This window comes from Haliotis rufescens, unplaced genomic scaffold (genome assembly GCF_023055435.1).
Source record: "Haliotis rufescens isolate VD_foot unplaced genomic scaffold, xgHalRufe1.0.p SCAF_8, whole genome shotgun sequence".
Classification (NCBI taxonomy): Eukaryota; Metazoa; Mollusca; class Gastropoda; order Lepetellida; family Haliotidae; genus Haliotis; species Haliotis rufescens.
The window spans coordinates 47,504,585-47,532,480 of record NW_025964372.1 but is presented as its reverse complement, the minus strand read 5'-3'; the positions used below and the strand labels follow the sequence as shown (position 1 = coordinate 47,532,480).

The window sequence follows — 27,896 nt, the reverse complement described above, 5'->3', positions numbered from 1 at the left end:
TGGGTATTGGAGAACATTTGGCCTCTGAGGCTTGTTTTGTTACAGTCGGTGCATGTTTATCCAAGAGTTGTATCAAGGTATTTTCATACAACGACATAGAGCATCCACATCCCTTGGTGAATTACACAGTATCTGTGTTTTTGATGTCTTGGCATAAATGATTTGTTTGTTTTGACATCGAGAATGCCATTTTCAAGATATGGTGATCATTGTCTTCTTTAACATTACTCTCATATCTCGTCAATGCACATTTAAAAAGACTTTTGTGTGGATTCATTCACGTGTTGGATTAACCCCACGGGGTCAATGAATTTTATCAATTTCTTCACCTCTTTCCAATCGTATCATAATGTTCATTGAAATCACCAACGGGTAAAATGTCTTCCTTTTCGATGCCAGACGTCTGTACAGACCTTAAGGACAAGTTTGAGACAGAGATGATTAAATTCATCATTTAACAAAACTCTTGTGTTACAGAGATTAGATCATGTAAGTCATTGTTATGCCACCACCATTTCCATAAGTCCTTGGTATGTGCTTCAGGGAGTGTAACTTTATTTGCTGTTATTTAGGCTTTCATCTTTCATGAACAAAATATCGAGAGCATTATGAGTGATACAGTCTGCGATATCCAGGGCCTTGTTTCTTGAAGACTGAGAATTTCACAGAAAGATTTTAGACAGTTTCAGAAGGTTTGAATCCCAATGTTCAGTGCTCTCACTTTTATCAGTGTGTCAAAGCTCAGCCTGAAATCTTCGTTATTCATAACCAATAAACTGCTGATGGTGTAGGGTGACCAATCGTGAGTGCCCGGCTTTGTATTAGTGGCCAACCACACAATAGCTTCTTTGTTTTGGATTTGTTGACTATCAGTACCCACTAAACCACAGAAATCACAACGTGACAGTCGAAAACTGTTATCTATCAAATGAGATGTGAGGAGTTATGAACACACGTCAGAGCAGTTGTGTACCAGTTGTAGGTCATTATGTCATCGATATTTGTAGAATCAGGATCCGCTGATCGTGTGAGAAAATTAAATAGTGCTGATACCAGGTGTTCGTGAAATAGAGAGCGTATCCGGCCCCACTGGTGGAACACATCACATGCTGAGTCGTCAAGAAATATGGACCTGCATATTGATGTATCATTGATACTTCTCTCGATATTTTATTTGTCAAACTCACAAACCTCCTCTCTGAAGCACATACCACTTGCTAATAGGAGTGGTGACGGTATAACCATGATGGGGGCATGTCAAGCGTTCACCTGAACAAACAAGGGAACATATAGTGCAAACTAGCCTTTCGGAAATCATGTGGGTCACTGACGCGTCGAATTTGGAAATTTCCTCCACATGATTTTTCTACCATAAAAGTTTTACTAAGGCCTTGAATGCTGCTGCTGAGCAAGAGTCATAAGAAGTTCTTTAAAAAAGTCGTAGAAAGAGCATGCTCGATTGTATACTGTTAAGGTTCTGCAATGCTGACACCAACGGCTGCAGCCAGATCCATGATATCAGGTGTTCGTGAAATAGAGAGTGTATCCTGCCCCACTGGTGGAACACATCACATGCTGAGTCATCAAGAAATATGGACCTGCATATTGATGTATCATAAATCCAATGCACATGAAACACGCAGTAGTTACATTGAACAGTTAATATCGTACCTTGAAACACATTGGAACACCTTGGAAAACTGCAATTGCATCATGCAACCACTTCCGCATTTAATGAGATTATACCTTTCATTGTGATCATATCCAAGATAATATGGTTTTCACAATATCAAATTATGCCACAGTGTCAAAGTGGTCAGCAAGCCACATCTGATATACGAGTACTCCCTATGACGAGTGACTGAACATCAAACCAGGTATCTGTCCTCGACGTGTTGATGTGATTGTGCGTTGCATTAGACAGTCTTTAAATGTGAACTTTACTCCATCCACTGTTACTGTATCCTTTCCTTCCTCTCCACAGACAGTGTCAGGTCCCTCCATGTCCACACACAGAGTATAGGTCGCACCTGCTGTTAGGGGAAAAGGCCTTGAAAACAGGACGTCATTCACCTGTCTACTGCCCTGAAGCATCATCTTGTTCAACCGTTCAGAAAACACCACTTTATCAAGGTCATAAAAAGTGATATTCAGTTTATACTCAGCATCATCATATCCACCATACAACTGACACCCTTGCAGGGATATGCTCTTGCTAAGCGAGAAAGAGATAGCATTGGACCCAGCTGGTATCAATAAATTGCGATAAGACACAAACCTATACACACTTTTACAGGATGCCTTCGGTTTCCTTCCTATAGTACTTACGGTTTTTCTCTGTGAATGTTTAAATGGAGATATGTCAACAGTTGTATCTACTGCTCTGTCCATTATTCGTATTCTCTCACTGTCTGTCAGCACACCAGATCGGCCTACAACCTTCACCAGATACTCTAAGGGCATGCTGGTAAACCGGATCTCATACTTTATATCCCCAAGGAAACTCCGTCTGTTCTCAGGCGTGTCATTGACACCTTCCTGTTTGCATCTTCCTGCTTCAAAGATGTCTTCCTCTTTAAAATCCAAATTATCTGACCTCACAAACTTAGCCACACACTCAGCGCAAAGCTTCAAAAACCCGTGAGATTGGATGACTCTCTTGCCTCCTCGAGTCAGGATCTTCAAGGCCTTTTGTTCCAAGTCCAGCTCCCCATAGCCATGACACTGCTCAAGGATCTGACAGACATTGTCTTCTGACAGGGACTTTTCCAGGAACGTTACACAGAGATTGTACAATGCATCTATGGCATATTTCCTGGAGGTGTACATTAGACCCGTGGCTGTTGCAGCGTTGATAGAGGCCTTGTCTGTGTACACATACCTACAATAATATCTAAGAAATAAGAATGGGAAGAAATAAATGTTGTTTGTTTGTATTATGTTATTAATGTTTATCTTTATTAAAGTGAAAATAGTATAATCACATCTGTTTTGTGTGTCCAGGTGGGATATGCCTCTATGCTAAATATCGACTCTGCTGCCGCGTAGGGCACACTTGATGTCTTGACACTCTTAAAGTACGAATCCATATAGTTCAAACAATGGCTTTTTGTCCTCCTAGCATCTCCGAAAATAATATGTCATCAGAACCAGAGTACATAATGTGTTATTTTCATTGGTGAATAGACTAATATACGTAACTGGTGGATGAATCTAACCTCAAGAACTCTTTGAAGATGTCTGCCTCAATGTCAGGGATGGTTACCTCCCCTGTCTCCGCCAGGGGGCCACAAAGCTTTGGCCTTATACTTAAATCATGTATTTAATGTGAAATAAGACTACTTGTATTTATGTTCCTGACATCACGTGAAGCAGCAATTATTGTAATTGTACTCTAGGCCACATGGCCCAAAATGCTGAATAAAGAATCTTGAATCTTGAATCTTGAACCACTCAATGTCAAAACATACGAAGGCGATTACTATAAAAGTCTAGCATCTCCACTTGTCAGTACACACCACTTGGCCAAAAGCTTGATTATATCACTATTAAATATGACGCTCTTTGAAATCGTCGGAGAAAGAGCATGCTTGATTGTACACCTCAACCGTTATGCAATGGACCGCCTCCGTGGTCTAGTGGTAGAGCGTCCGCCCGGAGAGCGGAAGGTCCGGGGTTCGATTCCCGACCGCGTCATACCAAAAGACGTTAAAACTTGTTGTTACCCTGTCTGGCGCTCGGCATTAAGGGACTAAAACAAGGACTGGTCGGCTCGGAGTCAGTATACTGTGTCTGAGTGGGGTATTCATGCTAAAGTGCGGCATGGTATCTCAGTGAGCTAGCATTCTAAATCGGCATCAGTCCGGACTAGTACACGCAGCCACACACACACACACACGTACATGCACGTCGCTATATAAATGCAAAAATCTTGGACGCGACGTTAAACCCCATTTCACCTCACCTCGCCGTTATGCAATGTAGACACCAAAGGCTGCAGCCAGGTCCCTTTTACCCACGGTACATGAAACACATAGTAGTTATCTTTGAACAGTAAGATTTTACCTGAGAACGAGAGCTTGGAAAACGGCGAGCGCGAAATGGGGTGTGTTCGATGTCACCTGTAATTCTAGTTAAACAACTTCCGCATTCACTATCCGCTAATGCGAGTATCATGTGATGATAACGAGGGACAACTCTTGTCATGCTCTATCTCCCGATAGGGCTGTAGGCTCATGAAGCCTTTAAGTTACAGTATTCGTTGTCCTTGCTAAATATCTGGGTTCGATCCCCCACATGGGTACAATGTGCCACATCCTTTCTATGTACACTTTGTTCTCTCGGCTTATTATATTTTCTGTTCTGTTTTTGTTTTGTTTTATGTTTAGGCTTTAGTAGTGCAATATGGAGGATGGCGCTCTGTGTATGCGAACAGGGGTATACAATTGTAATATATTATAAACAGGTATCGGATTGTTAAATTGTTTTAGACTATAAACCCAATTCGAAGTCAAAGATGATGGATGACGGGATAGGAGAAATCAATTTTCAAAATTCATCCACCCACTTAATGTCAACGCTTCCTCCACGCAACACACTGTCCTTCACATTAATATTGGCCCCTTATGTGTTCATTGCCAAGATAAGGCTACAACCACCGACTCACTCACCCACTGTTACCAAGGTTACTACAGACACTTCCCAGTGGCCAGAAAGTCAAGCACCATTTAAATATAATGGATGTTAAAATGACCACCCGATCCCTATTGAGTCTGTCCTGGTGACAAGCATGGATCACTGTGGGCGCATGCTGTCGACTGCATTTAAACTTTCATTGTTGTCACCCGATCCCTATTGGAGTCTGTCCTGGTGATAAGGATGGGTCACTGTGGGAGCATACTGACGACACCATTTAAACGTCCATTGTGGCCACCCGATCCCTATTGGAGTCTGTCCTGGTGATGAGCATGGATGACTGTGGGAGCATGCTGTTGACACAATTTAAACGTCCATTGTGGTCACCCGATCCCTATTGGAGTCTGTCCTGGTGACAAGCATGGATCACCATGTGCAAGAAGTGGACGCCTGTCGCCTGCTGTGCCTCCTGTTCAACGGAGCGTGCAATATATGATAGCAAAGAAGGACTAGGTTCTTTTTTAATTTTTAAAATAGAATAGACAGAAGTTACAGTATCTCCCCGCCTATGTATGTATTCTACTTACCGTAAGCTTTCTAAAGAATTTTTCTATATATTTTTAACTTGGACGTAAATGGCTTCCATCTTGAAACGAATGTAGAGGGTTGTTATGCTTTGCTGTTACCATAATGAAAGAAGAATTGTCAGATTTATCACAAAGTTTGACACTGTATAACTTGTTAAGTATAATACATAGATATACTCCGCGCATATCTACTTATTCATCAAACCTTTCTCAGATACTATTCCAAAACTTAGCAAAAAATATGGATGCTAAGTTTCTTCCACAAAAGCTTAAAGATGACACACATTTTTCGAGATTGCTATATTTTCCAGTCAGTTATGGCACCGGCTGGTTAGCTCCCTTGGACCTGGGCACAAGCGGTCAATAGGGGTCATATATATCTATATGTCTGTCTTCAGGTGCTTCGTATCATGAGTGTACTCTCTGTGTTTAATTATTTGTCGTCATGGCGCGCAATTCTATTCAAAATTCCCTACTTTACTTATTGAAAATTATATAAACAATTCTTGACTCAGTGGTATATTATTTTACGAATTGTAAGGTTATAAACATGTTAATGATTTATAAATGTAACCGTAATGATCCGATATGTTTAACAGATATCGTGTTGTATGACGCAAATACTTTGTTAAACTCTTGTTGTTTGTGTAGATACGGATTTTTATCAAATGATAACATCACCGTCATGGAATAACAATATGTTGTAATGATATTATCAATATACTATGTTACATTGGCTTTATCAAGAATTGAATGTATTGACAAAGAAGGAGCAATTGTTTTGGTTTATATTTCAAAGAAATTTTTTGGTTATATACAATTCTTAAACTGTAAGAAACCTCCATCCGAATTAGTTTTTATTACGGAACAAATTATATTTTGCCTGTAAAAACTATCGGATATCCTTTAATAACATTGTTTTGATAAACTAATGCAATTTAATTAAGCCATTTGAGCAGATAAGAGAGGGAGAAACGTCCTGTAATCACACGTGTAGTGTGATTCTTTCCTTTACTTGCCTTATCTCTTGTTTCCCCAATATAACAGGTGTTAAACCGCTAAGCTCATTGTCAAAGACCGGACATTAGTGAAGGGATTTGTGTTAGATAACATTAAATCGGGATGAGGAAATATCGTAAGTATCCGTAGCTGTATTGGAATTTAAGTCAATCTTTGTTATTTAACTGGCAAAATTTGTAATTAATTTTTTTGCCTTTCTTAACATTTTCTTATTGTTAACAACATTTTCCTATATTTGGGGGGAGGCGTCGTCCTGTCTCTCGTGAATAATACATAGAAAGGAACACGGTATTAATATTAGGATTCGAGTTGATATCTATCCATATGTCAAGATCTAAAACTTTATACCTGTTCATACCCAAAAATAATAGTTCAGTAAAATAAGTATCGTAAACTAAATCACTGAAAAAAGTTTTAAGTAGTTTTATCCTTTCACGTATTAAAATAATGGACACATTTTCCAATATAAATCTGTACTAAAAATAACATGTTTTCAGTTGACTAACATTTAAACAGAAAATAAAGAATGCTACATTCGTCACATGACGTTAAGATTTAAATTTCAAGGCATGGTTTGTTGTACGTATTTGAGAGATTGCTGTCAATATGACACTGCACCTCAGTGTGTCAAAGGTATGTATAAAAGCAAGCGCGATGCATGAAAAATCATGCATGTGCCTGTTGCGTACGCTATCGGTCATTTTGGTAATCGTCTTGTTATCTTAGCAATTACTGCCGATACGATATATAAGTGAGAATGGATTTGAGGGCACGCAATCACACGGACTGGAAGAAACTACATGAAGGGGAACCACTTAGCTGCGACCGATCTTCCAGATTTACCAACACCGTAACCCTTCCAGGAGTGTACTGTGTGGAGCGGTTGATACAAAGGAAGAAAACTCAAAAGGTAGGTCAACTTAAAGTTAATTTGTGCTTTTGTTTTAATGTGTACAGCTCTCAAGTTATTAGTAAGTAGTAAAAGGTACCATAATGTGTTGGGCTAGATACGTCAGAGCATTCACAGACTAACAGATAATATATAATTAAGATATTAACTATATAAAACAACAACAGCGTATGACATGAAATAAATAGGATATAGTGTAATTCTTAAAACATCACATTTAACAAAATAAACGTAAATGTAGGTTTTGATTAATGGTTCAGCACATTTGAAGCAGCGCCATACTTATAGATTATAGTTGAGGTTTTCAGACATGGTTATTCTATTAATTTCATAGAAATTGACATGAAATAGTGTTATAATATCAAAGCATTCAAAAACATTTTTTTCATTGAATGGGAATTCATTACTATAAGATAGGGATTGATCAATCACATGCTATTTTATCGAAATATGTTTATATAACAACACTTTGATTAATTATTTCCTGAAACAGTTTTGTCAATAGTTCCATTCTCGTTACATTTTGGTAGAGCCACGATGGTTCATGAAGTGTTTGTTATTTAAGCAATATGTAAATGTAATACAAGTAAGACCATCCCCAACCTTATCAAGAAGAAATAAATAAAAACAAACCCATAATACCGAACAGATGATGTTTTACGAGTGGACTGTATACATTTATATCACGCCTTGGCGATATCACCAGATGGGGTCGCGTTTACGTAATGTATATTGTTTGATAGGGGCATTGAAACTTGATAATACGGATTTAAAACACCACACGTTCAGTCTTGGGCTTGTGTGAAATCAAGGACCTCTCTTTACGCCCTTGGTGAAATACAGTAATATTAGTAGTAGTGCTTTTAATAGAACTTAAGAATAGAATAGAATAGTTTATTGTGTCACAATCCTGAATATGGTTAAAAGTTACATTTACTTGTAAGTAAAGTTGTAACAGATATCTCGTAGTATTTGCATTATATAATTAAAGCATTGTCTGGCAAAAAAAGGTCATGTAAAGATTCATTGATATTAAGATTACTATCCTCTGGTAGATTAAAATTACCAATCAACACTATATTTTTATCAAAACCCTTAACAAAGATCTAGTATAACTATAATGTATACAAAAAGGAAATATGTAATGAAGGCGGTCTTTGTGTGACCGACCGCTGCTGGTGGAGGAACAACAGGAATATCTTAAACGTCTGTGCAGTTCAATCGCTACAGACCAGACTTAGTTAACGATGGGTAATTTGATTACATCTATTATCATAATATGATTATATAATCTGTGCACATTACGTACCATTTTAGCGTGACATATCGTGTATGAATTGATTATTGAAATGTATTTGCAAATGAAATGGTATTGGCTAAGATCAATGTAAGTCATTGACATGTTCAATATTCTTTATTTTGTTTTCAGGGTGTACTCTATCTTGTGCAATGGCAGGGTTACTCAATAGAGGACTGCACCTGGGAGCCTGAACATCATCTGCCAGGTCATTTGATTCAGTCTTTCCACCAACCAGATGCCTGTCCACAGCTGATATCTGCATTTTTTCGAGATGTAGAGAGAGGATTCCAGGCACGTCTGAAAACCCGTGAAGTCAGGTTTTCTGTACCGTGTCCTTTGGACGTGTTTAGGTCTGTGTACCATTCTGATGGCAAGGTGCATCTCCAGCAAGCGGATTTTACCAAACATTTTCTATCTGACCACTGGTGGTATCATGTCAACGTCCAAGGAGAGGGAACGTGTGTGGACTTTCCTGTGAGGGCCTGGCCACGTGTGAGGATGACTTCCATCTGGGTGGTCCGTGATGGTCGTGTGCTTCTCGTGAAGACCCCCGTCGAGACAGTACAGTTTGCTGTGCTCACTAGAGCTTGTGATGCAGCCATCATTTCAAAGGGAAAATGAACTCAAAACAACTTATGGCTTTTTGTATATAGTGTATATAGTTTTTCCACAGTGTATATAACCTTAAATTGTTTGTTCAAAATGTCTGACAACATAACGTATGCACAGAATTTGAAATTCAAGGACTCTTTATCATTTTCCACTGAGGTCAGTCCGTTTCTGAATAAGAAACATTTAGAACGGGCTGACAAAATTGCTATATCTTTGTTTGTTACTCATAAATTTCTCAAACAGCTCCATACTGCAAAATGTCGCTATGGTAATCTATCATACATAGCCATTGTAAATACTCAACTAAAGCACATGCAGTTATGTCAGACAGACAGGATGGAAACACACATTGGACGTGTTTGGGGATCAGTGTCCTCCAAATTGAAAACTAAATATAAATCTGGCAGAAAAAGGGAACTTTTTATGGGTGAAAAACACTGTTTTTCTGTATTTTCAAGTGAGCTACTGTGTGTTCAAGGGGATGGTAATGCTACAGTTACTGAGTTTTTAGGCGATAGAGTAGAGCAGGAATCACACAAGTTTGGCACACGCTCTCTGGTCAAGGTCCTACACCTCTACACAGGAATTCGGTTTAACGCCTACAACAACAGCCAGCGGTTCAAAAAACAGTTTAGTCAGTTTACCGATGTCAACTCCAAAACATTATTCCAACTTGTCAGAATCTGAAAAGCTAAAGCTGCGCTCCCTTGTCAATGTTTTGGATCGTTTTGGCGTAAGCGACTCAGCATATCACGAAATTTCCCAAATTCACAGAGAATTACCAAGAACTCACACAGTGGTAGGGGCACGTAATGAGATGTCGTCTTCCGTAGTCATTCAACGTGTGCCAGGTAATGTGCCGGGAGCAATGCTTAGCTTTAAGGATGAGCTCAGGAAGAAGGTAGCGCAGCATATCAAAGATAATCCTGACGTAGATAAGGTGTGTGTTAATATTGGCGGGGATGGCACCAAAGTTAGTAGGATTTCTAATTTTGTCATCTTTACATTCCACATTGTCGAGCCTGGCAAGACACTATCATCTTTAAATTTAAATACCCTTGCCATTGTACAATGTAAAGAAGATTACCATAGTTTAAAATCCTGTCTTTATCCAATGTTTAATGACATCAATGATATTGTAACTGTGGGTCATATCCAAGTGGGTTGCAGAGAGATAGGCATTGACATTCTTTTCTCGTCAGACATGAAAATGATTTCAACAATGTTAGGCCTAGGTGGCGCTACTGGCAATTATGCTTGTCCCTGGTGCAAAGTGCATAAGAATGATAGACACGACGTGACTAAGGCCTGGGATTACTATGACACAGGGGAACTCAGGCGTACAGTAGAGGACATTACACAATGTGCAGACAAATGTTCCCATGGTGCTCTCCATGCCCCGCTTATAAAACTTGAGGTTCAGAACTACATTGGAGATGAGTTGCATCTGCTACTTAGGATAACAGATGTGCTAGAAAGGAATTTGATAGTGGAGGCATGCGACATGGATAAGTGTCTAGTTGAAAAGAAAGAGAAGGCAAGACATGTTGACGAGATAGTACAGTGTATCAGGTCCTGTGGTGTTTCATTTTCTGTTTGGGAAGAGAGAGAGAGCAAAAAACTCAATTGGACAAGTCTCTCGGGTCAGGAAAAGAAAAAGCTTTTGAATTATCTACCTGCAAAGCTTAGAGGTAAATTAAATCCTGACACTGAGAGCATCATCATCAAACTTTGGCAAAACCTTTCAGAAATCTATTCCAAAATTTGTACTCCAGGTACCCCAGCAATTGAGGTTTTTGAACTGTCGAAAAGCTGGGTTCAGTTATTCGTTTCAATCGGGTGTAAAATGAATTTGTACCAAAAGATGCGAATAACGCCATATATTCACTGTTTGGTTTACCATGTTCCTGGTTTTGTTGACCGCTATGGCTCAATTCGTGACTTCAGTTGTCAGGCCCTTGAAAAAACTAATGATGAAATTAAAAAAATACATCAGCAAAAATCAAATAAATGGGATGCAACCGTTGAGGCACTGAAAGTCAGGAAACGAATGGAGAACCATAGTGATCTAAATCGAGTCAAGCGCCAATACACCAAAAGGAAGCTTGTGTATTGGGAAGATACGATAAATGAAGTGAGACAGGGTAAAAGGTCAAACATCACTAAAGAAATTACATCTCAACCAACTCAAGATGTCAATTTGAGCGAACTTTCAGTTTCGGGGCTCCGTGACTTTTTGCAAACTCATGATGTGTCAACGAAGTCCACTTCAAGGGCAAAACTTATGGAGATGGCCAGCAAACTGAACTGATGTTTGCAGACCTGTTTATGTGTTTCGGACATGTGACATCCTTTTGTTAAAGATTAGCATAATGCATTATATTATTCATGTCTTCACGTAAATAAATAGTTTTCCTCAATTCAAAACTTTGTTTATTTAGTTTGTTAGCTGATGTTTCGACTCGGTGCTTGTATAATTATTTCATGCATAACTATATCGCCTCTTGTGGCACTTTTTAACAACAGGTAATAGCGCAAAGTACACTTCAAATGAATACATTCCGATTACATCAATATAAAACGGGGATAATAAAGTATGACATACCAAATTATACATTCATGAACTTAATCCAAAACAATGTTCTTTTAGTTTTTAAAACAAACAGAAATGTAAAATATTTACACGAAATGTATCTACACGTGGGTTCGAACGTAGAACGTACAGCACGAGAGTCGTGCTATATATAAACACTAATTAACCCTTGCTAATTAACCTCAATTAGTTCTGCAGGAGTTATCGCTGATGACATCAAGATACTATTTTACAACGCTTTATTGGGTTTATATCGTTGTGGAAGAGTTAGGTCCCATGTATTCTTGGGTATGTGTGGGAGCATGCTGCCGACACCATTTAAACGTCCATTGTGGCCACCCGATCCATATTGAGTCTGTCCTGGTGACAAGCATGGATAACTGGGTGCATATGCTGTCGACGCCATTTAAACATCAATTATGACCACCCGATCCATATTGAGTCGTCTGTCCTGGTGACAGCACGGGTCCCTTTTGGCTAATAGTGTCGACGCCATTTACCCATTACATTCATTGTTACCATTCAATCCCTAGTCTACAGCTGCTTGATGAATCATGTAAATTACAAACCTTGCACCAGATCGTGTAGCTAAGCAACACAGACTAGATGATCCTTGCACTTTACATACCATGCACCGGATCGTGTAGCTAGGAAACACAGACTAGTTCTCCATGTACTTTACATAACATGCACCAGATCGTGTAGCTAGGCAACACAGACAAGATGATCCTTGCACTTTACATAAGATGCACCGGATCGAGTAGCTAGGCAACAAAGACAAGATGATCCTTGCACTTTACATAACATGCACCGGATCGTGTAGCTAGGCAACACAGGCTAGATGATCCATGCGCATTACATAACATGAACCAGATCGTGTAGCTATGCAACACAGACTAGATGATCAATGTACTTTACATAACATGCACAAGATCGTGTAGCTAGGCAAAAGAGACTAGATGATCAATGCACTTTACATAACATGCACCGGATCGAGTAGCTGGGCAAAACAGACTAGATGATCAATGCACTTTACATAACATGCACCGGATCGAGTAGCTAGGCAAAACAGACTAGATGATGTATGCACTTTTCATAACATGGACCAGATCGTGTAGCTAGGCAAAACAGACTGGATGATCAATGTACTTTACATTTACCGTTATACGTACCGGATCTTCTAGCTAGGCAACAAATTCTACTATCCATGTTCTTTAAATATGTTACCAGATCGCGTAGCTAGGCAACGATGGCTAGATAATAGACGGACTTTGCACAAGATGCAGCAGATCGTGTAGCTGGGCAACACATTAATGCATCAGATGAACATATTTTGGTCGCAATCTGCGCTTTATTGAATTGAGCTAATATCTGAGAAACAAAACAATAAAGACATAAGAACAAACTCATATAAATTCTGTAAAAGTGATGACCAACTTCTGTATTACAATTGTAGCAATGTCTCGCAGTAGACTTTGACACCGATATGAAGAAAGTGACATGGTAATGATACAGAGAGCACATACATGCTTGAAACAGTAAACTACGGTTATAACGAACACGCTTATAACGAACTGGCGGATATAACGAACTTGTTTTTTAAGGTCCCTGCCATTTGCTGTATATATGCTGTATATATGCTTATAACGATGCTGTATATATGCTTATACTAGGTTTTACAACTATATGATGGGGGTCTGTTAATAATCGGGTCTGGACCAGACAATCCAGTGATTGATATCATGAGCATCATTCCGTAATTGGGATACAATGACATGACCTTCCGAAACCGTTAGCATGTGTTGCTAAAGACCTATTCTACCCTGGATCTTCACGGGTCCACCGAATACAAAACCACATCTTAGATACAGCATAGTTCAGCTGCAATGTCGTGATCAATATCAAGGGCAAGTATGATTAACAACACACACAACAAAGCACACGTGCATTTATGGTTTCACGTGCCCTACAAACGGTGAGTAACCAAAACGACCTTCACCCTTCATTACGTCACTACAGAGTTGCCCTCCAGCTTCAGGCATCAATCCAACCACGCACAATATAGTACAACGTTGACGTCAGTATGTAAGACAAAGGCAAATAGACCTACGGGTTATATCTACAAATCGTAAGAACATTTATTTCGAAGCAAATATCAGCAATCACCTCCTTGTCCTCTCAGGTGCAAACAACCATGTTGTATCGGTGGGAATTGGTTTATTGTTGATTTACTCCCTGTACTACACAGATGTAACGTAGTCGACATCACCAGTGAGTTCAAGCCAGATGTCCCTGACAGTCAGATTGAATTTAATGGGGTTAAATCTGTTAATATGATCATATGGAAGATGATCTGGTTTGCTTGATATCAAATTATCATATATCATCGCCATAGCAGTCGGCGAAACACACCTGATAAACCAGTACTGCCTATGGCGGCGGGAGACTGTACAACAAGCCAGGTATCTGCCCTCTTTGTTTTGTTGTGTCTGTAGTAGACATTAAGGAGTCTGTAAATGTGAAATGTACTCCATCTTCTGTTACTGCATCCTTTCTTTCCTCTCCACAGACAGTGCCAGGTCCCTTCATGTCCACACACAGAGTGTAGGTCGCACCTGCTGTGAGGGAAATAAACCTGGAAAACAGGACGTCATTCAGCCGTCCCCCGGTTTGAAGCTCATTCAGATCGCCCCAGCCTTGAAGCTTCATCTTTGTGTTCACGAAAGGTTCATCAATCGCCACGTTATTGGCGCCATACACTCTTATTGTCAGTGTATACACTGCATCGTTCCAGTTTCCACCATACAGCTGACACCCCAGTAGGAGAATGCTCCGACTAGGTGAGAAGGAGATAGCACTTATCCCACTTCTCATACTACGATAATGGTGAGCCGTAAGCCTAGCCACTTTTTTACAGGATGCCTTCAGTTTCAGACCAATAGTATTTCTCTGTGAATGTTTAAATGGAGAAATGTCAACAGTTGTGTCTACGTTTCTGTCCATTATTCGTACTCTCTCATCATTTATCAACACTCCAGATCGGCCTACAACCTTCACCAGATACTCCAGGGGGATGCTGGTAAACCGGATCTCATACCTCATATCTCCCAGGAGTCTCCGTATGTTCTCAGGTGTGTCACTCACACCTTCCTTCCGGCATCTTTCCTTTGTCCAGGACAGCACTGCGTCAAATACGTCTTCCTCTTTCAAATATAAAACATCTGACCCGACAAACTTATTCATACAATCAGAGCAAAGTTTCACAAAGCCGGGAGATTGGATGACTTCCTTCCCTCCTTGAGTAAGAATCTGCAGGGCCTTCTGTTCCACGTCCAGCCCCCCGTAACCATGACACTCCTCCAGGATCAGACAGACATTGTCTTCTGACATGGACTTTTCAAGGAACGTTACACACAGATTGAACAATGCATCAAGAAAATATTTCCTGGAGGTGTACATTAATCCTGCGGCTGTGTCAGCGTTGATAGTCGTCTGGTCTGTGTACACATACCTACAGTATGCCAGAAAAAGGAAAGGAAAAATATAAAGAATCCGTTTTATTTCATGATTTTGTCAGCGTAATTCAAATCATAGCAGCATACTAACATTGTGTTATATCTTTTACTTGTCGACTTGTTGTGGACAACCATTATGGTATATAGTATTTAAAGGGAGTACTACATTATATTCCTTCTTTTCACTAGCTAGACCAGGCAAGCATCTATAATACATAAAAACCTCACTACCCTGTAGCACACACTTTATGTAGGGTATTTTGACTTAATGCTGTTAGTGAATGTACGAAATCAACCTTGACAAACATAATACCTGTCTTCACAGCATTTTCGAAACATTGATATAAAAGCAGATAAAGAATATGTAAGGTGTTATCTTAATTGGTGTATTAATAAATCTACCGCTAGATTATTCTCACCTTAAGAACTCTTTGAAGATGTCTACCTCAATGTCGGGAATGGTTACCTCCCCAGTCTCCGCCAGGGGGCCACAGAACATGGCATGGAAGACACAGCTGCGACTGACAAGAACGTAGCGGTGAGCTCGGACCACCTGTTTCTCTAACCCCACACGGAAGGTGACGTCACAGAAGTCTTCCGTGTCGAGCATGCGCAGATTACACTCTGTGACCGTCTTCCCAGCCTGCCAGTTGTCGACTAATCCAGATTTGGGGCTCGCACCTGACATCTTGTAGCTTTGAACAGACAAGACATAAATACATACATATTATAGGAGAGGTGAGGTGAAATTGGGTTTAACGTCGCGTCAAAGAGTATTGCACTTATATAGCGACGTGCATGTACGTGTGTGTGTTTGTGTGGCTGCTTGTACTACTCCGGACTGATGCCGATTGATAGTGCTAGCTCATTGAGATACCATGCCGCAGTTTAACATGAATACCCCACTCAGACACAGTATACTGACTCTGAGCCGACCAGTCCTTGTTTTAGCCCCTTAATGCCGAGCGCCAGACAGGGTAACAACAAGTACCATCGTTTAACGTTTTTTGGTATGACGCGGCCGGGGATCATGTAGCTTTGAACAGACAAGACATAAACACATACATATTATAGAATATATAGATGATATAGAATATATAGACAGCGACCCTCATTAAATCCGTGTAAAGGTTCTATTAATGAGTATTGAAATTCACTTAACAATTCATTGTTTTCAATAACGTTTCAGTGAGTGAGTATGGTGTTACGCTGCTTTTAACATTATTTCAGCAATATCACAGCGGGGGACACAGGAAATAAGCTTCACACATTGTACCCATCTGAGTAATCGAACCTGATCGTCGGTGTGAATAACGAACGCTTTAACCACTAGGCTACACCACCGCCCCAAATAACATAGGCATTGTGGGCAATTTTTGTTTGTTTACAAACAGCTCACAATGTTTTCGTAGCATTAGCCTGAGAGAGATGTCTGTTTACACATATTGAGAAATGACCTGTAATAGGTATCTCACAATGAAATGTCATTCGGTTGAACAGTATGAAATTAATTTCTCTTGAAGGTAAAGCCCGATATAAAAGGATGTTATTCAAAGTTGATGGCACTATCAGAAGGGGGATATATAGGAATTGCACAGCCCAGATAACATGTTTATCAAATCTCTAAAATCCACATGCCCAGCTTTCAATAAATGGTTAAAACCCATATAACTCAACCCTGTCTCCAAAGACTAAAGATACAATTTTACTGTTAGACCAGTGGGGATTCCGGGTTAGAATATAGATTGCCATCAGCTCGTCGTGAGAGGCAACTAACTTTAGCTGCAATATAGCTGAGTAATCAAACGGAAACAAAACAAACAAAAATATATTAAAACTTCATGAACTCGGTCGAAAGGCAAATTGAACTTTTGATGTCAGATGTCATGTTTTTATAACCATCGACAAACATCCATACAAATATGAAGGTCAATGTTAGAAATGAGGTGAACTGACCCCTTGATATTGAGCGAAATCTGCAAGTATCCGGTAGCTCATAAAGTCATGCTTCCCAATCACATCGGGGACAACCACATGACAACAAACCTTACAGCCAACCCTTACCCGTGAAGATCGGGGGTAGAATACATCTTCAGCAGCCCATGCTTGTCGTAAAAGGTGACTATGCTTGTCATAACAGGCGACTAATGGGATCGAGTGGTCAGGTTCGCTGACTTGGTTGCTGCATGTCATCGTATCACAATTGAGTGAATCGATGCTCATGATATTAATCACTGGATTGTCTGGTCAAGACTCGATCATTTACAGACCGCCTTAACATAGTTGGAATAATGCTGAGTGCGGCGTTAAACAACAAGCAAACAGACAACCCTAGTCTGTTTGGATATGTTTTGTGACTGGCGGTTGTGGCATTTTGAATGATCTACCAACTGGTAACTACAGTCAAACCTCTTATGTCCAATTCCGGGGACCAGATAAATAGTTTGTATTATCCGGGATTCGACACATCCGACTGGGCCACACAACCTCAAGCAGACACGTACCATACCGTGCATGTTACATGAAGGTACATATCAAGTCTGTACTGAGAAACATACACATAATCGTTTTTCACATCCACATTTATGAATTCATATGGAAATTTAACCTTGTCTCAGGTTGCCCTTGTAAACATTTGTCAGTTCGACTTATCAGGCCCACAAATTATTTCGAGACAACACAACTATACGACATATCCAGATGAAAGTTTGCAACGACCGGACTGTACATTCGACATGTACACCACCCTGGATTCGACACATCGGAGTTCGAGAGCTTGACTCAATAACATCAATATTATGTCGGAGTTTCTATAAATAACACTGAACGGAATGCAGCTGCACAACTTGACCAAGATAATCAAAGGGACACAACTCTGTAAAGACTAATACAGACTGATGTTATCGCCGAGGAGTTTGTACACATCGTTAATTACGGCTATAAACATGATTTTAGTCTCAAATAGTGACTTTAATGGCGTGATAGCCGACAGATGTGATACGAACCACAGGATGTGTAAGATAGTCTGCACTATCGACAGTTATATGCTCCTTGTATACAACAGGAATAACTGTGTCAACCCCTTGATATATCAGATACATACACTTAGTCAGGTCGATAGCACCACTCTCTGTACACCAGACAAATCACCGTTCAGTGCTGCTGTGTAAACAGTGTACACCTTACCAGGCGACTAACGGGATCGGGTGGTCAACCTCGCTGACTTGGTTGATGCATGTTATTGTATCCCAATTGCGTGGATCGATAGTCATGATGACAATAGGTGGATTGTCTTGTCCAGACTCGAAAATTTACAGACCGCCGTTATATAGCTGGAATATTACTGAGTGCGGCATTGAACAAGAAACAAACAAACCCCTTACCTGGGCTGGTACAGATTGTTTGAACACGGCGAGCGAGAGAAACCTCTTCACCTGTTGGATACCTGTAATCTTAGTTTCGTTTTGACACTTCCGCATGTCATATATTTATATATATTTTATGAGTGTTTCACTTGCTATCATGCGAAAGACAACTCTGTCAATCATGTACACGCCTCACATAGAAACAAGACAATTACTGAAAAGTGATAGATTGTTATTGTTTAAAGATGGTGTAGCCAGGTGTGGTAGTCCAGCCACTGGGCTGCTAGTCTGGAAGTGGTGGACAAAGAATAGATAGTGGAAGTCCATGTGTAGCTGGAAAAATAACAGAGGCTGCAAAGGGTATCAACGTCTTTGAAATAATGAGTGAGTTAGTATGGTTTTACGCCGCTTTTAGCAATATTCCAGCAATAATTCTGTTGCAGTTGGAATAGACATTTTTGGAGATTTTGCATCGAGAATAGACATCTTTTCAGGATCAGCTGCAAACCCAGAAATTTTTATATATTTAAAACAGTTAGCTTGAATTCTGAAACATTTTCTTTCTCTCAATCAAACGAAATTCGGCGCTCGGCATTAAAAGGATAAAGCTAGGTACAGATTGGCTCGGGCTCTAACAAAAACGGCTTTTGTCCGGAATTGTACAAGCACGCACATACGCACGCACGCACTGTTTAGCTGATGCTTCAGAGGATGATAACGTATTGCCAGTGCAAGCTGCACCAGAAGTGTACTCATCATGCCCTCTACACGACTAGTAGGTCATCTTGCGGATCAGCGATGGCTACGAGATCCGTGCAGTTTGCTGTTTTAACTGCTGCTCCTGTGCAGCATATTCATGTTATCACAGGTCAGGTTTTTCGTGGAAAATGGCAAAGGTCAGGAACATGTTTTGCGTTTGGCAAATTCTCACATTTTAGATGGACATGTCCATGTGTCAACTGTACAGCCCCTCTGGGAATCTCAGTGAGTGGAATTGGGGCCTCAAGTCAAGCCGGCCAATAGGCCATGTCAAGATCTGTCAGTTGAGTATAGTAACGTTATTGATGGTACAATCAATGTCACTATGCTTACTGATGACTACTATGAGAACTAGCACTGAAGATCGGAAATAATTGTAAAAAGCCGTCTCAAAAGTTACTTACAATTTAGGCTGCAGATAGGTGCACCTGACTTCAAACAGCGTGTTGGATTTGATAGCTAATCGCTGGAAAATGTCTTTATCATTCTAGATCAAACAAATATGTTTACAAAAGCAGTGTGAAATACGAAGATCGGAAAACTTGGGATAGTTACTTTCTTGGAAGACCGTATTTTGGCTGGAGCTTCAATAGATGAGACATGTTCATCAGGTTCGGTTATTTTCTGGTATTGTTCCAATGGTAGAAAAGTCACTATTGACTTCGTCACAGGTATTGAAGTGGCTAGTGGACACAACCCCCATGACAGTTATTGTACCTACAAGAAAGGTGGATAAGGTTGAAGAAGCCACCCTTCACCTGTTTGATTCCAAATGTAGGCACATACCTGTTTGGTACTAAGTATGTGGTTTCTGTTGTTGGTCAGTACATTTCCATGAAATTAGTGCTGGGGCCTAAAATACAACTATTAATAAGAGTGAGTGAGTTGGGTTTAATGCTGCTTTTTAACAGTATTCCAGTTTTATCACGGCGTGTCAGTTTAATGTGGGAGGAAAGCCCAAAGTGATGCAGGTCTCAGACGTTTACCACTTTGGTGAAACCCACGAGCACGGGTATGGTGCTGATAAACCTAGAAACATAATCGGGGCAAACCGGGATTCGAACCCACAATCATAGGTTTCTGGCATGCCCAAGGGACGCAGCTCTAAACAGTGAATCGCGGCGCCTCAGACCTCCTTAAGTATGGACATTAGTATGTCAGTTACATGGTGCATGAAGATCCTGTTGTCAGATATGAGTTCTGGTCAGACAATGTAAAGCAGTATACTTATAGATCACTTGTTCAGACAGCATGTACCAAGAAAGTAGTTTATTCCAATGCCAGTGACAGTGGCTATGCAGGTTATTGTGTAGACGAAGGCTGTGTAGCTTCTCATGGACAGTAATAAAGGAGTAGATAGCTCGAGTTCGACTCGGAGAGAGCTGAATGTGCTACATATGGTACTACATTGTCTTGCTGCAACCCAGGATCACCAACGGGTGAAATGGCTTACAGACAATCAAAATGCCGTGTTTATAATAGTAAAAGGTAGCATGTACCATCATTTACATTCAGTTATTTGATTTAGCTTACAACGCAATGTGGAGCTTCATATGTGTGTCGTACAGCGTGTTCCACTGTTAAATATGTTTGTCACAGAATATGCTCTAGAAGAATTAGAAATGACAGAACCCTCAAAGCAAATAAAATAATATAATTTATTGTGATATAAGAGACAACAAAACCTATTTACATAATTCCTACGAACTTCTTACCAATTATCTGACAATATAACTACTAATACTGATACTATAATACTAAACTAATACTAATACTGGCTAATACTAATATTAATCTAATATATATACACACACAATACAATCAAAAAGGTTCAGGTATAAAAGATAGCACATGTCACATTAAAATATCATCATCAAAAACAAATCAAATGTCTACACAGACAGGGAATTGTCCAACGACAAAATATAATTCTTGTCTTTCATGACACAGTATGAATGTTGATGACAATAGATGGTCATTTGTAAATTGTCTCCCACGACAAACAATGAGCACGTTAGAGTGACCTTAGTCAATGTATTGTCTTTGATGACAATAGTTCATATTAAAGGACGTGGAGATACAGCATCAGTGAATACTGCATTTACTCACTGCACTCTGATACAACACAGGAGTCACGTCTATACTGGACGCAGTAACGTCTTGGTAGCTCATGTCTGTCTTCCATCAGACGGTCTCCCGCAACGTGTCTTGGTGTGTATCATCTTGTTCCCAGGGTAGGACTTAAGGTCACGCCTGCATGACATTTACACTGAAAGGACGGTACCCGAGTAGCTGGGTGTCATGTCCAACACTACTACTCACAATATTCAGAACATGTCTAAATATTCTGTATATGCATATGTGGGTATATATACTCCATTACTACCACAAAAATACAAAAACATTTTGTTACCATTTTACTCTATATTTACATTTACAATATGCACTATACTAAACAACAAAGTTTAATAATTTACTATCCATGGAACATATTAATAAACTAAACAATCCTATTATACATGAATATGATTAAATATGAACTACTTACGCCCGATCTTGGCCCAACATGTAATGGTGGTCTGGCGTTCTCACCCTCGAGTGCACGACCCACACTGATATGACGGGCGAACTCTTTATATACCCTTGCATTGACAAGGACTTTCTGCCTCACAATCGCACAACACAGGCTTAGACAATGTACAATGTATCCGCTTGCTCTCACCTTTCATTCTCGCGTTCAAACCTAAATATACCTTTCACACTTGGCTCCGTGCACACACGAGCATACGACTTGTGATTCTGTGTAACGGTTGGGTATTGGAGAACATTTGGCCTCTAAGGCTTGTTTTGTTACAGTCGGCGCATGCTTATCCAAGAGTTGTATCAAGGTATTTTCATACAACAATATAGAGCATCCACATCCCTTGGTGAATTACACAGTATCAATGTTTTTGATGTCTTGGCATAAATGATTTGTTTGTTTTGACATCGAGAATGCCATTTTCAAGATATGGTGATCATTGTCTTCTACAACATTACTGTCATATCTCGTCAATGCACATTTAAAAATGTCCAGACTTTTGTGTTGATTCATTCACGTGTTGGATTAACCCCACTGGGTCAATGAGTTTTATCAATTTCTTCGCCTCTTTCCAATCGTATCATAAAGTTCATTGAAATCACCAACGGTTGTATTTTTTCCCCTGGGGGAGTTTGTCGGGGAGAACCGTTAGTTCATTGTAAAACTGGGTAAAAAGGTCTTCCTTTTCGATGCCACACGTCTGTACAGACCTTAAGGACAAGTTTGAGACAGTGATGATTAAATTCATCATTTAACAAAACTCTTGTGTAACAGAGATTAGATCATTATTTGCTGTTATTTAGGCTTTCATCTTTCATGAAGAAAATATCGAGAGCATTATGAGTGATACAGTCTTCGATATCCAGGGCCTTGTTTCTTGAAGACTGAGAATTTCACAGAAAGGTTTACGTCGGTTTCAGAAGGTTTGAATCCCAATGTTCAGTGCTCTCACTTTCATCAGTGTGTCAAAGCTCAGCCTGAAATCTTCGTTATTCATAACCAATAAACTGCCGATGGTGATTGCCCGGCTTTGTATTAGTGACCAGCCACACAATAGCTTCTGTGTTTTGTATTTGTTGGCTATCAGTACCCACTAAACCACAAAAGTCACACCAACGTCGTGACAGTCGAAAACTGTGTTATCTATCAGATGACATGTGAGGAGCTACGCACACACGTCAGAGCAGTTGCGTATCAGTTGTAGGTCATTATGTCATCGATATTTGTAGAATCAGGATCCGCTGATTGTGTGAGAAAATTAAATAGTGCTGATACCAGGTGTTCGTGAAATAGAGAGCGTATCCTGCCCCACTGGTGGAACACATCACATGCTGAGTCATCAAGAAATATCGACCTGCATATTGATGTATCATTGATACTTCTCTCGATATTTTAATTGTCAAAATTACACACACCTCTCTGAAGCACATACCACTTGCTAATAGGAGTGGTGACGGTATAACCATGATTTGGGCATGTCAAGCGTTCAACTGAACAAACAAGGGAACATATAGTGCAAAATAGCCTTTCGGAAATCATGTTGGTCACTCACACGTCAAATTTGGAAATTTCCTCCACATGACTTTTCTACCATAAAAGTAATATTAAGGCCTTGAATGCTGCTGCTGAGCAAGAGTCATATGACGTTCTTTAAAATAGTCGTAGAAAGAGCATACTCGATTGTATACTGTTAAGGTTCTGCAATGCTGACACCAACGGCTGCAGCCAGGTCCATGATATCCAATGCACATGAAACACGCAGTAGTTACATTGAACAGTTAATATCGTACCTTGAAACACCTTGGAACACCTTGGAAAACTGCAATTTTATCATGCAACAACTTCCGCATTTAATGAGATTATACCTTTCAATATGATCATATCCAAGATAATATGGTTTTTACAATATCAAATTATGCCACAGTGTCAGAGTGGTCAGCAAGCCACACCTGATATACGAGTACTCCCTATGACGAGTGATTGAACATCAAACCAGGTATCTGTCCTCGACGTGTTGATGTGATTGTGCGTTGCATTAGACAGTCTTTAAATGTACACTTTACTCCATCCACCGTTACTGTATCCTTTCCTTCCTCTCCACAGACAGTGTCAGGTCCCTCCATGTCCACACACAGAGTATAGGTCGCACCTGCTGTTAGGGGAAAAGGCCTTGAAAACAGGACGTCATTCACCTGTCTACTGCCCTGAAGCATCATCCTGTTCAACCGTTCAAAAAACACCACTTTATCAAGGTCATAACAAGTGATATTCAGTTTATACTCAGCATCATCATATCCACCATACAACTGACACCCTTGCAGGGATATGCTCTTGCTAAGCGAGAAAGAGATAGCATTGGACCCAGCTGGTATCAATAAATTGCGATAAGACACAAACCTATACACACTTTTACAGAATGCCTTCAGTTTCCTTCCTATAGTACTTACGGTTTTTCTCTGTGAATGTTTAAATGGCGATATGTCAACAGTTGTGTCTACTGCTCTGTCCATTATTCGTATTCTCTCACTGTCTGTCAGCACACCAGATCGGCCTACATCCTTCACCAGATACTCTAAGGGCATGCTGGTAAACCGGATCTCATACTTTATATCTCCAAGGAAACTCCGTCTGTTCTCAGGCGTGTCATTGACACCTTCCTGTTTGCATCTTCCTTTTGTCCAGGACAGAACTGCTTCAAAGATGTCTTCCTCTTTAAAATCCAAATTATCTGACCTCACAAATTTAGCCACACACTCAGCGCAAAGCTTCAAAAACCCGTGAGATTGGATGACTCTCTTGCCTCCTCGAGTCAGGATCTTCAAGGCCTTTTGTTCCAAGTCCAGCTCCCCATAGCCATGACACTGCTCAAGGATCTGACAGACATTGTCTTCTGACAGGGACTTTTCCAGGAACGTTACACAGAGATTGTACAATGCATCTATGGCATATTTCCTGGAGGTGTACATTAGACCCGTGGCTGTTGCAGCGTTGATAGAGGCCTTGTCTGTGTACACATACCTACAATAATATCTAAGAAATAAGAATGGGAAGAAATAAATGTTGTTTGTTTGTATTATGTTATTAATGTTTATCTTTATTAAAGTGAAAATAGTATAATCACATCTGTTTTGTGTGTCAAGGTAGGGATATGCCTCTATGCTAAATATCGACTCTGCTACCGCGTAGGGCACACTTGATGTCTTGACACTCTTAAAGTACGAATCCATATAGTTCAAACAATGGCTTTTTGTCCTCCTAGCATCTCCGAAAATAATATGTCATCAGAACCAGAGTACATAATGTGTTATTTTCATTGGTGAATAGACTAATATACGTAACTGGTGGATGAATCTAACCTCAAGAACTCTTTGAAGATGTCTGCCTCAATGTCAGGGATGGTTACCTACCCTGTCTCCGCCAGGGGGCCACAGAACATGGCATGGAAGACACAGCTGCGACTGACAAGAACGTAGCGGTGTGCTCGGACCACTTCTGATCCTACACGGGAGGTGACGTCACTTAAGTCTTCCGTGTTGAGCATGCGCAGATTACACTCTGTGACAGTCTTCCCTGACTGCCAGTTGTCCACATATCCAGATTCTCGGCTCTCATTGGACATCATGTAGCTTTGAACAGAAAACACAAGGATAAATAGATAATTGAGAATATGGACAATGGCTCTCATTAGAGCAACGCAAACAAATTATTTTACATCTTTATCGATTGTGTAAAGTCCATAGAAATTCGTCATTGGTCAGTTAATAAAAATATTCAGCTTGCTGTGTTGGTGGAGACATATAGAAGGTATATAGTTTTATTTACTCACCAATGAGGCATGAGTGTCATACTTCACGATCCAAACCCCAACACACATTTCACCAAATTTACAGCTAACCTTATTCAGTATTTAGCCTAGTTGTTAATGTGTTCGTTCGTCACGCTGAAGACCCGGGTTTGATTCCTGACTTAGTTACAATGTGTGAGGCCCATTCCTGGTGTCCCCCGCCGTGTTATTGCTGGAATATTGCTAAAAGTGCCGTAAAACCATACTCACTCACTCAGGTAACTTAAGCTTGTTCACTAGCCACAATAGTAAACATTAAATTAAGCTTTTATTAAAGTAACTGTCAAGTATTTTTTTAAAAATCGAAATGACTTCATATCACTGTTTTGATAAACAAGAAGGGTGTCTTTGTGCATTCTGCTGAGCTAGACACCTGGAGGATCCGCGTTTCGTCCATTAGTTGTGTCAGGATCCGCTGATCGTGGGTGAAAATCCGAGATTCATGCTGATTATTAGCCGTGGGCAACACGCCTCGTAGGCTCCACCATCGTGTTCACCGTGTATGTTAAAGTGCCACCTCGTGTTGTCACCGAAATATGCATTAAATACTCATATCCCCCACAAACATGACATGTCTGCAAGTCAAGAAATAATGTACGGTTTTCAAGATCTGCTCCGGAAACGACCACTACCGCCATTTTCAGTCTAGGTCAAAGTCGTTCCTATGGATACTCGAAAATATTTTTTAAAGTTCAAAAGGCACCGGTTCACCACTAGACCTATCAATGTGCCAAGTTTGGTTCAGATATCTCTAATTTATTTTTAGTTCTGCTCCGGAAACAAACCGTGACGGACGGACCCATTCCAATATCCCCATTCCACTTCGTTGCGGGGGATAATAGTGTTCAGAGTGTCGTAAAACACAAGTATTGAGGATGTTTGCTTGAAACAACATCGAATACAATTACTTACGGTACACAAGAAGCCATACGATGTTCTTCATTATCTGTTTCCAATGTTGCATCCATCACCTTCCTGTCACGGGTCATCCATGCCTGTATCATCATTTCCCAACATGCCCCACACTCCGACTCTTTGTACACCACAACTACAAGCGACATAACCCTATTTCCATAATCATAAGAAGTCTCTGCTACTAGCAGAGCCCATTGTACGATTCCGACTACATCATAAACATGCGTTTATGAATTACTATACCAGTGGCCTTCAGCAACCCATGCTTGCCGTAAAAGGTGACTACGCTTGTCGTATAAGGCGACTTACGGGATCGGGTGGTCAGGCTCGCTGACTTGGTTGATGCATGTTATCGATCCCAATTGCGTGGATCAATGCTCATGATATTAATCACTGGATTGACTGGTCCAGACTCGATTATTTACAGACCGCCGTCATACAGGTGGAATATTGCTGAGTGCGGCGTTAAACAACCAACCAACCAACCTAGTGACGTATCGTCTGATAAAATTTAGATCAAGACAATGCACAATTCACTGACTGAGGAATCACTCAATGGGCAATTAGAGGATGAATTTCATGTTTTGTTTATATGTTCAAAATATTCTTCTGTCAGAAACCACTATTTGCCTTGGTTATCCAATGTCCATCATGATAATCACAGTTTATGTAATCTACTCAACTCCAAAAATATCGACATTGTAAAGGCTTTGGCCTTATACTTAAATCATGTATTTAATGTGAAATAAGACTACTTGTATTTATTTTCCTGACATCACGTGACGCAGCAATTATTGTAATTGTACTCTAGGCCACATGGCAGAAAAAATGCTGAACAAAGAATCTTGAATCTTGAATCTTGAATTACTCAATGTCAAAACATACGAAGGCGATTACTATAAAAGTGTAGCATCTCCACTTGTCAGTACACACCACTGGGCCAAAAGCTTGATTATATCACTATCAAATATGACGCTCTTTGAAATCGTCGCAGAAAGAGCATGCTTGATTGTAACCTCAATCGTTATGCAATGGACCGCCTCCGTGGTCTAGTGGTAGAGCGTCCGCCGGAGAGCGGAAGGTCCGGGGTTCGATCCCCGACCGCGTCATACCAAAAGACGTTAAAAGATGGTACTTGTTGTTACCCTGTCTGGCGCTGGGCATTAAGGGGTTAAAACAAGGACTGGTCGGCTCAGAGTCAGTATACTGTGTCTGAGTGGAGTATTCATGTTAAACTGCGGCATGGTATCTCAGTGGGCT

General features: G+C 40.2%; 3 protein-coding genes across 5 annotated transcripts in view; all 3 read right to left on the bottom strand.

The window, feature by feature from the left end:
• The window catches only part of LOC125376847 (BTB/POZ domain-containing protein 6-like), an 89,357-nt gene extending 70,683 nt beyond the window's left edge, over positions 1-18,674 (bottom strand). Inside the window, exon 1 of the mRNA XM_048389085.1 lies at positions 18,556-18,674. The gene's annotated coding sequence lies outside the window, so the exon portion shown is untranslated. The remainder of the gene's footprint in view (positions 1-18,555) is intronic.
• Positions 1-27,896, bottom strand: part of LOC124152768 (BTB/POZ domain-containing protein 6-like) — a 76,700-nt gene that overhangs the window by 41,073 nt on the left and 7,731 nt on the right. The window contains exon 3 of one of the 3 annotated variants that reach the window (XM_048389074.1): positions 23,266-24,895. The exons of the other annotated variants lie outside the window; for them this stretch is intronic. Within the exon in view, the coding sequence (XP_048245031.1) occupies positions 23,845-24,895 (1,051 nt within the window). The 3' untranslated portion in view covers positions 23,266-23,844. Of the gene's footprint in view, positions 1-23,265; positions 24,896-27,896 lie in introns of those variants that run through there. 3 annotated transcript variants of the gene reach the window in all.
• LOC125376848 (BTB/POZ domain-containing protein 6-like) lies at positions 15,148-26,823 on the bottom strand. The gene is made up of 3 exons (XM_048389092.1): positions 26,634-26,823; positions 25,234-25,503; positions 15,148-15,168 (listed from the first exon to the last, which is right to left on the bottom strand). Exons 1-2 carry the CDS (start codon positions 26,780-26,782, stop codon positions 25,281-25,283), a joined length of 372 nt encoding a protein of 123 aa, XP_048245049.1. The 5' UTR covers positions 26,783-26,823; the 3' UTR covers positions 15,148-15,168; positions 25,234-25,280.

Excerpts from the sequence above, each read along its gene's own strand:
- LOC125376848 (XM_048389092.1), bottom strand. The coding sequence starts at position 26,782 with ATGTCGCTTGTAGTTGTGGTGTACAAAGAGTCGGAGTGTGGGGCATGT. Across the intron at positions 25,504-26,633 it reads CGTATGGCTTCTTGTGTACC|CTACATGATGTCCAATGAGA; the intron begins GTAAGTAATTGT and ends TTCTGTTCAAAG.